General features: G+C 48.3%; 1 protein-coding gene across 10 annotated transcripts in view; it reads left to right on the plus strand.

Annotated features, from left to right (window-relative positions):
* The window catches only part of LOC135555566 (histone acetyltransferase p300-like), a 31,925-nt gene extending 21,021 nt beyond the window's left edge, over window positions 1-10,904 (plus strand). For 2 of the 10 annotated variants that reach the window (XM_064988094.1, XM_064988100.1), the window contains exons 19-29: window positions 50-138; window positions 1,674-1,784; window positions 2,306-2,362; window positions 2,634-2,711; window positions 3,006-3,082; window positions 4,580-4,730; window positions 5,102-5,362; window positions 5,589-5,754; window positions 5,898-6,071; window positions 6,293-6,457; window positions 6,553-10,904. In XM_064988094.1, coding sequence (XP_064844166.1) covers window positions 50-138; window positions 1,674-1,784; window positions 2,306-2,362; window positions 2,634-2,711; window positions 3,006-3,082; window positions 4,580-4,730; window positions 5,102-5,362; window positions 5,589-5,754; window positions 5,898-6,071; window positions 6,293-6,457; window positions 6,553-9,732 — 4,509 coding nt within the window. In that variant the 3' untranslated portion in view covers window positions 9,733-10,904. The remainder of the gene's footprint in view (window positions 1-49; window positions 139-1,673; window positions 1,785-2,305; window positions 2,363-2,633; window positions 2,712-3,005; window positions 3,083-4,579; window positions 4,731-5,101; window positions 5,363-5,588; window positions 5,755-5,897; window positions 6,072-6,292; window positions 6,458-6,552) is intronic. The other 8 variants (XM_064988097.1, XM_064988101.1, XM_064988098.1 and 5 more) reach the window with 5 other exon arrangements.
* The last annotated feature ends 950 nt before the right edge of the window (window positions 10,905-11,854 follow it).

Genomic DNA, 11,854 nt, shown 5'->3' on the forward strand with positions numbered 1-11,854 from the left:
CTGGTTAAGTCTTTTTCAGTACATAGACTATGTCCTCTTATATTTGCAGCTTGAGTTTTCCCCTCAAACGCTATGCTGCTATGGGAAACAGTTATGCACCATCCCGCGCGACGCTGCTTATTTTAGCTACCAGAACAGGTAAGGGGCGTACAGAAGCACAAACAAACTCACATACCCAGACACTGAAAGGAGCAGGGTCATTCACATCCTCAAGGGTTCTTGCTCACACACACACACACACACACACACACACACACACACACCCACCCACATACACAAGTCATGTTTTCTGCATATTTTATATAAATCCACATTTCACAAATCTACTTGAGTGATTGTCTTATTGTGCATGCTGATATTCTCTGCAATATAGCATTGTTCAATCACAGATGAGAAGTTTTAATATGGCTTTAAATGGTTACACTCTGCCACCGTTTTCATCTTCATCCTTCACCAATTTAATTTTCACTTTTGACATTTACAAAGTGGGTTCCCTGTCTTGAGATTATTTTGAAATCTACATGTTTTCACTAGTCTACTTAGAATGCATAGAGAAATGTATTGATCAATTACAGGTAAGGAATTGAATCAAACTGATATTTGGCAAATGGATAGATAATTGCTTTTGGACACAATACTTCAAATAAGACTCAGGGCGATATTGCTGCACAGCTGCAGTGAACACTTTGATTTGCAGAACATTTAATTGAACAAAGCTGTGGAGCTGATTGGCTTGATTAATTTCACCGTCAAGACAGAATCACTATAGTGTAGTTACGTTAGGGCAACATAGTATTAACAACCTCACTACATGTATGATAATTCCTCTCCAACACAAGAAAGGAACCCTCTTTATAAATGGAGCAGAAGGATGATGGGTCGCTGTTGCACTACCACTTGCTTTTCCTCATCCACAGTTTTTTGAGCCCCCCCCTTTGTTACTGTGTTAACTTAAAGGGATACTTTGGGATTTTGGCAGATTAATTTGTGGATTAATTTTTATGTCTGTCGAGTATGAAGGAAGATGGAGGTAGTTTCATGAGCCAATGCTAACTAGCAGTAGCACAATTACCCATAGTCTTCCAGTCATTGTGCTATTGCTAGTTAGCATTTGCGCTAGTTAACTTCCTTAACCACACCGAGGCATAAAAATGTTATCGACGAGTTCATCAGATTCTGGGGAAGTAGATAAAGGGCCTCGCTCCCAAAATCTCGGAGTATCCCTTTAATTATGTTTTTGTCCACTCACTGACTGACACAAATCTGTGCTTTGCATTGGATCTCTGTCCTCGTTGATGTTATGTTCTCCATGTTCCTCACTCTTCCCATCCTATTCATCCCTCCATCGTCCTCGTCTGACCTGTAACGATTTATTTCACGCTTTTTTAATATTCATTTTGCCCTCCCTTCCCCCATCTCTTCCCTTCTCTCCCTCCTTTTTTAACGCTTGTGATGTCTGCATTGGCCTGCTTTGGTGTGACCAATCATCCACTCCAAATTTTAACTGCAAAATCAAAACACCTGCCCACACAAAAACCCTGCATCATGATTGGCTGCTACCTGGCGACGACCTTGCCCTCTGCTCTTCTCCTGGCCTGTCCTGCCCTGCCTGATTGGTGACTGCTTCCTCGTGCCTTCTCTGTGATTGGCTGTGCGGTTGGCGAATGGTCTAGTTCACCACAATTTGGGCTTCTTGCTGACAGGTACCACTTCTGTGAGAAGTGTTTCAACGAAATCCAGGGCGAGTGCGTGTCCCTGGGGGATGATCCTTCTCAGCCTCAGACGTGAGTACCAGCCCCCCCCCACCATGTTAATACTGGCATGGTTCTTCTATTGCTCATTTTGATGACATGTAAATATTGTTTGGTTCCCTTGATTTATCAATGCGTTTGAGAAATGTTTAAGCTCTTCAATGGGATTTCTCTTTCCCCCCATCACTGAATACCGTTTCAGTCTCTCCCTTAGTGAAATGGTCAACTTAAAATAAAAATCAAATGCATTTCTCTCTCCTCTACCTCTTAAGGCAGCAGCTCACCTCAACTGCCGTCTCCATCCTTTTACTTGATTTCTGCCTCTTCTCTCTTCAGCTAAAACCCCAACATACTGAGGGCTCCTAATGTTCCAGAAGTGTTAGATGATGTTTTCAAAATGGCTGAATCCTAGCCTGTATAAAGCCAGAGCCTGATCTTATTGCTTGTGACTTCTTTGTGACTGTAATATAGTACATTGCATTTCTGGCCCAGTGATTGGCTTGAGTCTGTTCTTACCTCCCACACTCCTGGGCCTCTCTCCTTCCTCTTCACAGGTCCATCAGCAAAGATCAGTTTCAGAGGAAGAAGAATGACACGCTCGACCCAGAATGGTACCTACTATTTTTTTTTATATTTTTTTCCTTTTGCATTTGATCTGTACTTGGTGTCAAACCATATGTTTTCTATGTGGTACATTTGCATAAACTTTAGATACTGTAATATTTAATCTTTACTGTGCTTTGGTCAGTTACTCTAGGTTATCGTCATGGCTTTTGTTCTGCTAGTTAAACCTCCTGTTGAGAAGATAAAGACTTTTTCCGTGTGTGACACATGGTATCAATAACCTGTGACTCTCTCTGTCCACCTCTCTCTTTTCTGTAGGCTTGTGGAATGTACCGACTGCGGGCGTAAAATGCACCAAATCTGTGTCCTGCATAATGACACCATATGGCCGGCAGGGTGAGCCAACTTGCATACACATTCTGTACATATTACGTTAATGCGACTGTTAGAACTGTGAAACTGCCCACTTTATTCCAAGGTGCAGTTCCAGGTTCAATCTTACCGTGGTTGTGTTGCCCGTTTGCCATCATGACCCTCAGCAATACCTTACAACATTCATTGCAGACAACTTATTCAGTAGGGCAAAGAAGTGAAGCTGAAGGCCACTGAGAAATGGTAAATAACAAATGCATGTTTGATGTATTTGAAGTAATGAAATAAAGTGTGTTCCTTTTCCTCTCATCTCCACAGCTTTGTATGTGACAGCTGCCTTAAGAAGGCCAATAAGACGCGGAAAGAGAACAAATACGCGGCCAGAAGTAAGTGGAGTAAGTGACAAACGGGGGGGCGCTCATCTACCGTCATCTTCATCGGGGTGTCAGTCTGTCTCCCCTCCCCTCTCCAGTCACTCAGCCGTTTCTTTTCTGTGTTCTCTTTATCCCTCTTCTCCTTTGTTGCTATTACTGACACATGCTAATTTCCTAAACACACATCCCACAAGTATAACACCATACTTTCATGTGAAGACGCAATTGACTTTTTCTCCCCTTCAAATCTTTGTATAAATTTATGATTTGGTGCACTGTGTATTCCAAATAATTTTCTTATTTCCTCCGAGGCAGTCTGGTTTAATTCCCTACGCCCTGATACACTACTCGAGAGGACGAGTGTTCCAGTTAACACACATTCTACCCTTTTCCATTTCCATGACCCAACCCTTTCGTATCTCCCCCTCCCTCCCCAATGAAAATGTTATATGTAACCAACCCTATTTTTGTATTTCAGAAGCCAGTCCTCAGACAATAGTTGCCGCTGCCAGTCCGCTGCAGCTTTTTCTGGTTCGATTTCACTCTTATCCCAGGCCTGTACACACTGGCCATGGCAAAACATTGTCATTTAGGGTTTCTCGGTTTGCTGTTTTTAAGGTTTATATGTCACCGAGGCAGTCATGGACCTCCTTTTTTAAATGTCTTTTTTTATCTTGTTGGAGCCTTATTTATGTCATCTTTTTTTCCTCAGTGGGTGTCCACTGTCCAGAAATCATCATATTTTGGGTGAATTATTTTCAGTTTGCAATGGCATCGATACTCACGCTTTTCCCCCCAACTTTTTGACAGTTGTCCTGTTTTTGAGAGCCTAAAATCCTTCCACGTGTGGAAAATCTTACCTCCCCCATCCCATTCTCCACACCCTCAATGAAGGCAAAGTTTTTAGGGAGCCACAGGTAGGCGAGCGGGCGTGCAAATTAAAAGGACCAACTGGCCTAGACTCATACAAGGATCTCAATGAAATATGTCTTGAATGGAAGAGGTGGAAATGTCCTTATATGGTGTCAGATCTAGTTTACACCTTGTCATATCTTCTGATTTATTGAGTGTTCAGAGCAGAGGATTAGTCCAAGTCTCAGATATGTTGTTAGTTGCCAAATTGACAACGCTATCAGGGCATTTTAGATATTAATTGACCCAAGTGCCTTAGACTGACTCCAGAGTACTCTGAAACACTCTAGAAGCAGTCAGTGGTTGAGTTTGTATGCTTCTGACTTGCCCTTTTATAAAAACATTTTTTAACTGTCAGATTAGAGCCCAGTGGTTCTTCCATCTTTAATGTAACTAGTGAAATTCTCTGCTCTGAGCTACTTAACAGACATAACCCCCATACACCAACCTACCACCCCAGACTGGGTTGGCTTTTACTGAAACCATGTGACCTTTCCTCTAATCTCTTATCACCCATTTCCTCTCTTCTGTCCTCCATCATTCCTATTCTTTCTCCCTCCCTCCCTCCCTCTCCCATTCTATTCTTCCCCTACTTAATTTTCACAGGGCTCCCCCAAACTAAGTTGGGCAGCTTCCTAGAGGGGCGAGTGAATGACTACCTCAGGCGGCAGAACCATCCAGAGTCCGGTGACGTCACTATCCGTGTGGTCCATGTCTCCGACAAGGTGGTGGAGGTCAAGCCAGGCATGAAGTCCAGGTGAGAGTCTTGAGGGGTAGTGATTCTTTAATATGGAGTCAAATATAGACTACCAAGGAAGATGTCAAATTGATCCTAGCGTAAATGGACTCACGGTTCATGTGGGATTTCAATTAGTCCCATTGTAGACTGGAGAGTTAGACTTATCCTAAAACGTTATCTGTTCTCGTGGGACAGCGCCTATACAGTGTTTGTGTGGGTGTGTCTACTTATGCTGTCCTTTAACTGATACAGTGTTTGTGTGGGTGTGTCTACTTATGCTGTCCTTTAACTGATACAGTGTTTGTGTGGGTGTGTCTACTTACGCTGTCCTTTAACTGATACAGGTTTGTGTGGGTGTGTCTACTTACGCTCTCCTTTAACTGATACAGGTTTGTGGACACCGGGGAGATGTCCGAGTCCTTTCCCTACAGGACGAAGGCGCTGTTTGCGTTCGAGGACATAGACGGGGCTGACGTCTGCTTCTTCGGCATGCATGTGCAGGAGTACGGTTCAGACAGCCCTCCGCCCAACCAGAGACGCGTGTATATCTCTTACCTGGACAGCGTGCACTTCTTCCAACCTCGACACCTCCGCACAGGCGTCTACCATGAGATACTCATAGGGTACCTAGAGTACGTCAAGAAGTTGGGGTAAGAGACAAGGCCCTTTTTTTTTTTTTTTTACTAAGCTCAACCTATTAGTGGGTATAGACTCCTGAGAACACGACTTGACCTCATCACTCTAAACTATAGTGTAATGATATGTACTAAATCTCTAAAGGGTTGGTTGCATATTTCATTCTACTTTATTGTTCTAATAAGATTCACTCTTTCCAGTTGCTGGTCTGATTCTTCAACCCTACCTCTCCCATGGCAGGTTTACAACGGGGCACATCTGGGCTTGTCCCCCAAGTGAAGGGGACGACTACATCTTCCACTGTCATCCTGTGGACCAGAAGATCCCCAAGCCTAAGCGTCTACAGGAGTGGTACAAGAAGATGCTGGACAAGGCCGTAGTTGAGCGCATTGTGCATGACTACAAGGTGACTACAATCAGTTTTGTTTTGTCAGACATAGCACAGGCTGTGCCAGGCAGAAATCCAACTGCTTTCTTCTGAGGTAATTGTATGCATGGAGTCTCCCCCCCCACCCCCTCTTGACACATCTTATTCATGCTCTGTTTCAGGATGTCTTCAAGCAGGCCACAGAGGACCGTCTCACCAGTGCCAACGAACTACCATACTTTGAGGGGGACTTCTGGCCCAACGTGCTGGAGGAGAGCATCAAGGAGCTGGAGCAGGAGGAGGAGGAGAGGAAGAGGGAGGAGAACAGCACCTCCAGCGAGAGCGTAGATGTGAGTGTAAGGACTTCAATACAACAGGAGAGAGGAGTGTTTTTGTGAATATGGTACAGGGTGTGGGATATTGGTTGTCCTCAATAATAACATGATAGGAGTAGATGTTAAGTATTGCTTAGAGGATAGATATTGAACGATTGCTAATTGGGTCCATTTCGAGCCTGCTTCAGATTCAGTGCTTTAATGGAATGTATTGGCGTTAATCTGGTGTTCTCCACACATAGGCCCCGAAAAGTGACAGCAAGAATGCCAAAAAGAAGAACAGTAAGAAGACGAGCAAGAACAAGAACAGCAGCCTGATCCGAGCCAATAAGAAGAAACCAGGGATGCCCAATGTGTCCAATGACCTCTCCCAGAAGCTCTACGCTTGTATGGAGAAACACAAGGAGGTATTTGATGCTGTCGCCATCTTCTAAATAAAGCCACATACAGAAACACACATTTTCAGTCCCAGTGCTCATCCTTTCTTCTCTGCCCCATACAGGTGTTCTTTGTGATCCGTCTCATTGCCGGCCCCACTGCCAACTCCCTGCCCCCCATCACGGACCCGGACCCCCTAATGGCCTGCGACCTGATGGATGGGCGTGACGCCTTCCTGACGCTGGCCCGGGACAAGCACCTGGAGTTCTCCTCCCTGAGGAGAGCCAAGTGGAGCTCCATGTGCATGCTGGTGGAGCTACACAATCAGAGCCAGGACCGCTTCGTCTACACCTGCAACGAGTGCAAGGCCAGCGTGGAGACACGCTTCCACTGCACCGTCTGCGAGGATTACGACCTGTGTATCACCTGCTATAACACTAAGGGCCATGAACACAAGATGGAGAAGCTGGGCCTGGGCCTGGACGACGAGAACAACAGCGCAGCGGCCGCTGCCACTCAGAGCCCCGGGGACTCCCGCCGCCTCAGCATTCAGCGCTGCATCCAGTCCCTGGTCCACGCCTGCCAATGCCGCAATGCCAACTGCTCCCTGCCGTCCTGCCAGAAGATGAAGCGTGTGGTGCAGCACACCAAGGGATGCAAGCGCAAGACCAACGGTGGCTGCCCCATCTGCAAGCAACTCATTGCTCTTTGCTGCTACCATGCCAAGCACTGCCAGGAGAACAAGTGCCCCGTACCCTTCTGCCTCAACATCAAGCACAAGCTCCGCCAGCAGCAACTCCAGCACCGTCTCCAGCAGGCTCAGATGCTTCGGAGAAGGATGGCCAGCATGCAGAGGGTGGGCCAGCCTGCCTGCGGTGGAGGAGGACCTCCTGGGGGGCTGCCATCACCAGGTAACAATGGCACCACAGCCCCCAGTACACCCACATCAGGAGGCACCCAGCCCCCAACACCACAGACACCCACCCAGCCCAATATGACTCCTGGGCCCCAGCCAGGGATGGGTGGTGGAGGAACTTTGCAGCAAGGTGGGATGCCTCAGCAGCACCACCAGCTTCACCACCAGTTTCAGCAGATGCCTGGAGGAGGGGGGATGATGAACTCCTCCCAGCAACAGCAGATGGTTCCTCAGGTCCAGCAGCAGTCCCAAGCCTCAAACCCTCAACAGCTCCAGCAACACCCCAACAGCCTGTCCCCTTACACCAACAGGCCTCCAGGCTCCTCACCGCACCCTCAGTCCCAAGGCAAACCGGGCCTGGGACCAGCCACACCACCTCAGCAGCAACCACCACAACAGCAGCCCAACCCTGGCCAGCCTTCTATGCCCCAGCAGCAGCCTCCTTCAGGGCCTCCTCCGGCGGCTGTGGAGATCGCCATGAAGATTCAACAAGTGGCAGACGCCCAAAGGAAGATGTCCCTCCAGAGGCAGGCGGCGCAGGCAGCTGGCATGATGCCTCACCACCAACAGCCCCAGGGCCAGATGGGCATGGCCCACCCTGGGGTGGGCATGGTGGGGGCCCAAGGGCTGCCTTCCCAGGCTCAGGCTGCTGCCAGGGCTCACATGGAGCAGCAGCAGCAGCAACAACAGCAACAGCAGCAGCAGCAGCAGGGCCCTCCAGGTATGATGGTGGGCCCTGGCCCCATGCAGCAGCAGCCCCAGCAGCCTAACCCCCAGGGCCAGCTGCCTCCACAGGTGCAGCAGCAGAGGGTTGGTCCCCCGCTTCAGAACCCCCAGCAACAGTGGGCCGGCCAGGGAATGCCACCCCAGCAGAGGCAAGCCATGATGGGACATCCAGGCATGGTGGCGCCTCAGCAGCAACAACCGCAGCAAATGCAACAGCGGCAGCAGGCTCAGGGACCTGGTGGGTTGATTGGTATGGTGCAGCAAGGTGGTGCTGCTGGGGGTGGGAACCTCCCGCAGGCTGCCCTTCAGGAACTGCTGCGTACCCTTCGCTCCCCCAGCTCACCCGAGCAGCAACAGCAGGTGCTCAACATCCTCCGCTCAAACCCTCAGCTAATGGCTGCCTTTATCAAGCAGAGAGCCTCCAAGTATAAGGGGGGCCCAGGACCCCCGGGAGCCTCTGGCGGGCCAAGTCCAGGCAGAGTTCCAGGAGGTATGGGTGGCCAACAGGTCAATGTGAATGCTGTGGCTGGTCAGCCAGGTATGCACATGGGTCAGGGAGTCAACATGCCCACCATGACCCAGCTACAGCAGCAGCAGCAGCAGCAACAACAACAACAGCAACAACCGCAGCAGCAGCGTCCTATGCTTAGTAGTTTGCAGCAGCAACAGGTGGCAGCACTTCAGCAGCATCAACAGCATCAGCAAGGAGGGATGCCAGGCCAGCAGGCACCTAACATGGCCAACATAAACCCCCAGTTCAGAGAGCTCCTTATGAGGAGGCATCTCCAACTACAACAGCAACAGCAGCAGCAACAGCTTGGGAACCATGCCCAGTTCCAGCAGCAGGGCTACATGGGCCAGCCGGGCATGGCCCCCCAGCAGCCTGGTCAGGGCCAGTCTGGACTGCAGCCTGGAGCCCAGCCAGGGCAGCAGCAGCAGGGTTACCCCAGCACGGTGGCCCAGCAGCAGGCTGCTGCAGTGCTCCAGCAGAGGCTCCAGCATCAGCACCAACTTCAGATGCAGCAGCAGCAACAACAACACCAGAATGCCATGTCGGGTCACCAGGGGGCTGAGGGGGGTCCGGGTATTGGAGTAGGAGGCCCCCCTCAGCAGCCCCAGCCCCCGCAGGGCGCCCCCCAGCCGCAGTCCTCCCAGGCTCTGCTCCAGCAGGCACTGCACCAGAGGCTGCTTCAACAGCAGCAGCACCTGGGTGGGGGCTCTCCTGCCCAGCATAGCAGCCCCATGAGCCCCCAGCAGCAGATGGCCCAGTCCCCTCACCTGCAGGGCCAGACGCTGTCTACATCCCTCAGCAACCAAGTGCGCTCGCCACAGCCCTCCCCGCGACCCCAGTCCCAGCCACCACACTCTAGCCCCTCCCCGCGCATGCAGCCCCAGCCTTCCCCTCACCATATCTCCCCACAGACCCAGACAGGCTCCCCGCACCCGGGCCAGCTACCCCAGCACCACCCTGGTATGGTGGTCCCCTCTCAACAGCCGTCTCAGCAGCAGAACTCAATGGACCACTTTGGGTCAGACCAGAATGCCATGCTGTCTCAACTCAGTGGGATGGGTGGTCTCCATGGGCCTGGAGGACCTGACATGCTGTCTGGGAACAGCCAGGACCTTGGGCAGAACATTAATCATAACACTTTAGACATGTAGCCTCGCCGTGCTTTCGGGACTGCACCTGGGACAGTGTTAGCCTTTCTTTTTTTCTTTTCTTTTTTACTATTAATATTATTTAATGTTTTCAATAAAAAAAATACATTGAAGTGAACTTCCTATGGGAGATGCAACTATAAATCAACACGTCGATTAATTAATAAATGAATGGTAAGTTATTGCTGTTAATATATTTTTTGCCAATTGTGTACAAATAGGGGAATGGTATCTCCCTTAGAGAATACGACGCAGGTAATATTTTTGGGGTTTGGGACTATGGGAGTATTTGCCTTTTTAAGAAATGTTTAAGATTAAAAAAATCTAAAAAATAAAAATGTAAGAGCAAATGATTTAATGCAATGGACTTATTGTAATTTATCCATAAATCAGTTTAGCAGAGGTGATTTGGATTAATATTATTATAAATCCAAACATCATGCATATCTTTTAAGTTTGGGTTTACTTTATTTATTTTTGTTTTTTGATGGTTTGTTGGCATATACCCGAAGACTGCTACAATTCACATAGAATATATTTTTGTTATTGAAATGGGGGTGGGGTTATTTCATTTCACTGATGTCTGGGTTGGGCTTTCAATCTGGAATAAAATGAGTGTTTGGGGTTGAGGGCCTGCTGCAAGTTTCAGTGGCCAATGGAGACTACATTTGAAATGCCGAACCATTGGACATCAATACTGGAAGGGACTTCCCTCTCACTGACCACACATGCCCTCCCCACACATGCCCTCCCTCACCCTCATGTGTGAGCACTCCTGTAAGACACTTAGTATTGGAGGTGGTGGCACATACCTATATGCCTGTAAAGTTTAGAGTACATGAGGTATGGGGGGGTCCGCCAGTGCATAGGACATTACGGTGCTTGTAAAACAGAGGGAATGGATCCAAATGAACTGTGTGGCATAGAACTGAGGAAGGGGAGAGTTGTGACCAGTCACACTGCCTCACCCTTACGTTTCCCTCTGGACTTAACCCCAGCAGCTCAAGAGCCCAATGCACTGGTCCCCTTCTCCTGCCCCAGAATAATTGCTGTCCCTCCCAACCCCAATTTATCTTTCTGCTCAGAACTTTGAGAGTTTAATTTAATATTTTTTACTGTACAAAGAACTGTGGACTCAAATACCGTTTTTTATAATAAAATGAAAATGAATGATGTGCTGAATATTTTTTTTCTTGTAGCTAGTCAAATTAAGAGTGCATGTTATTTTGGGGTGGGGGGATCGACTTAAATACAGTGGGGAGAACAAGTATTTGATACACTGCCGATTTTGCAGGTTTTCCTACTAACAAAGCATGTAGAGGTCTGTAATATTTATAATAGGTACACTTCAACTGTGAGAGACTGAATCTAAAACAAAAATCCAGAAAATCACGTATGATTCCTAAGTAATTAATTTGCATTTTATTGCATGACTTAAGTATTTGATCACCTACCAACCAGTAAGAATTCCGGCTCTCACAGACCTGTTAGTTTTTCTTTAAGAAGCCCTCCTGTTCTCCACTCATTACCTGTATTAACTGCACCTGTTTGAACTCGTTACCTGTATAAAAGACACCTGTCCACACACTCAGACTCCAACCTCTCCACAATGGCCAAGACTAGGGAGCTGTGGGGCTCCATGCAAGATCTCACCTCGTGGGGCATCAATGATCATGAGGAAGGTGAGGGATCAGGCCAGAACTAAACGGCAGTAATCAATGACCTGAAGAGAGCTGGGACCACAGTCTCAAAGAAAACCATTAGTAACACACTACGCAGTCCTCGATTTAAAATCCTGCAGCGCACGCAAGGTCCCCCTGCTCAAGCCAGTGCATGTCCAGGCCCATTTGAAGTTTGCCAATGACCATCTGGATGATCCAGAGGAGGAATGGGAGAAAGTCATGTGGTCTGATGAGACAAAAATTGAGCTTTTTGGTCTAAACTCCACTCTCTGTGTTTGGAGGAAGATGGATGAGTACAACCCCAAGAACACCATCCCAACCGTGAAGCATGGAGGTGGAAACATCATTCTTTGGGGATGCTTTTCTGCAAAGGGGACAGGATGACTACACCATATTGAGGGGAGGATGGATGGGGCCATGTATTCCGAGATCTTGGCCAACAA

This window comes from Oncorhynchus masou, chromosome 15 (assembly GCF_036934945.1).
Source record: "Oncorhynchus masou masou isolate Uvic2021 chromosome 15, UVic_Omas_1.1, whole genome shotgun sequence".
Lineage (NCBI taxonomy): Eukaryota > Metazoa > Chordata > Actinopteri > Salmoniformes > Salmonidae > Oncorhynchus > Oncorhynchus masou.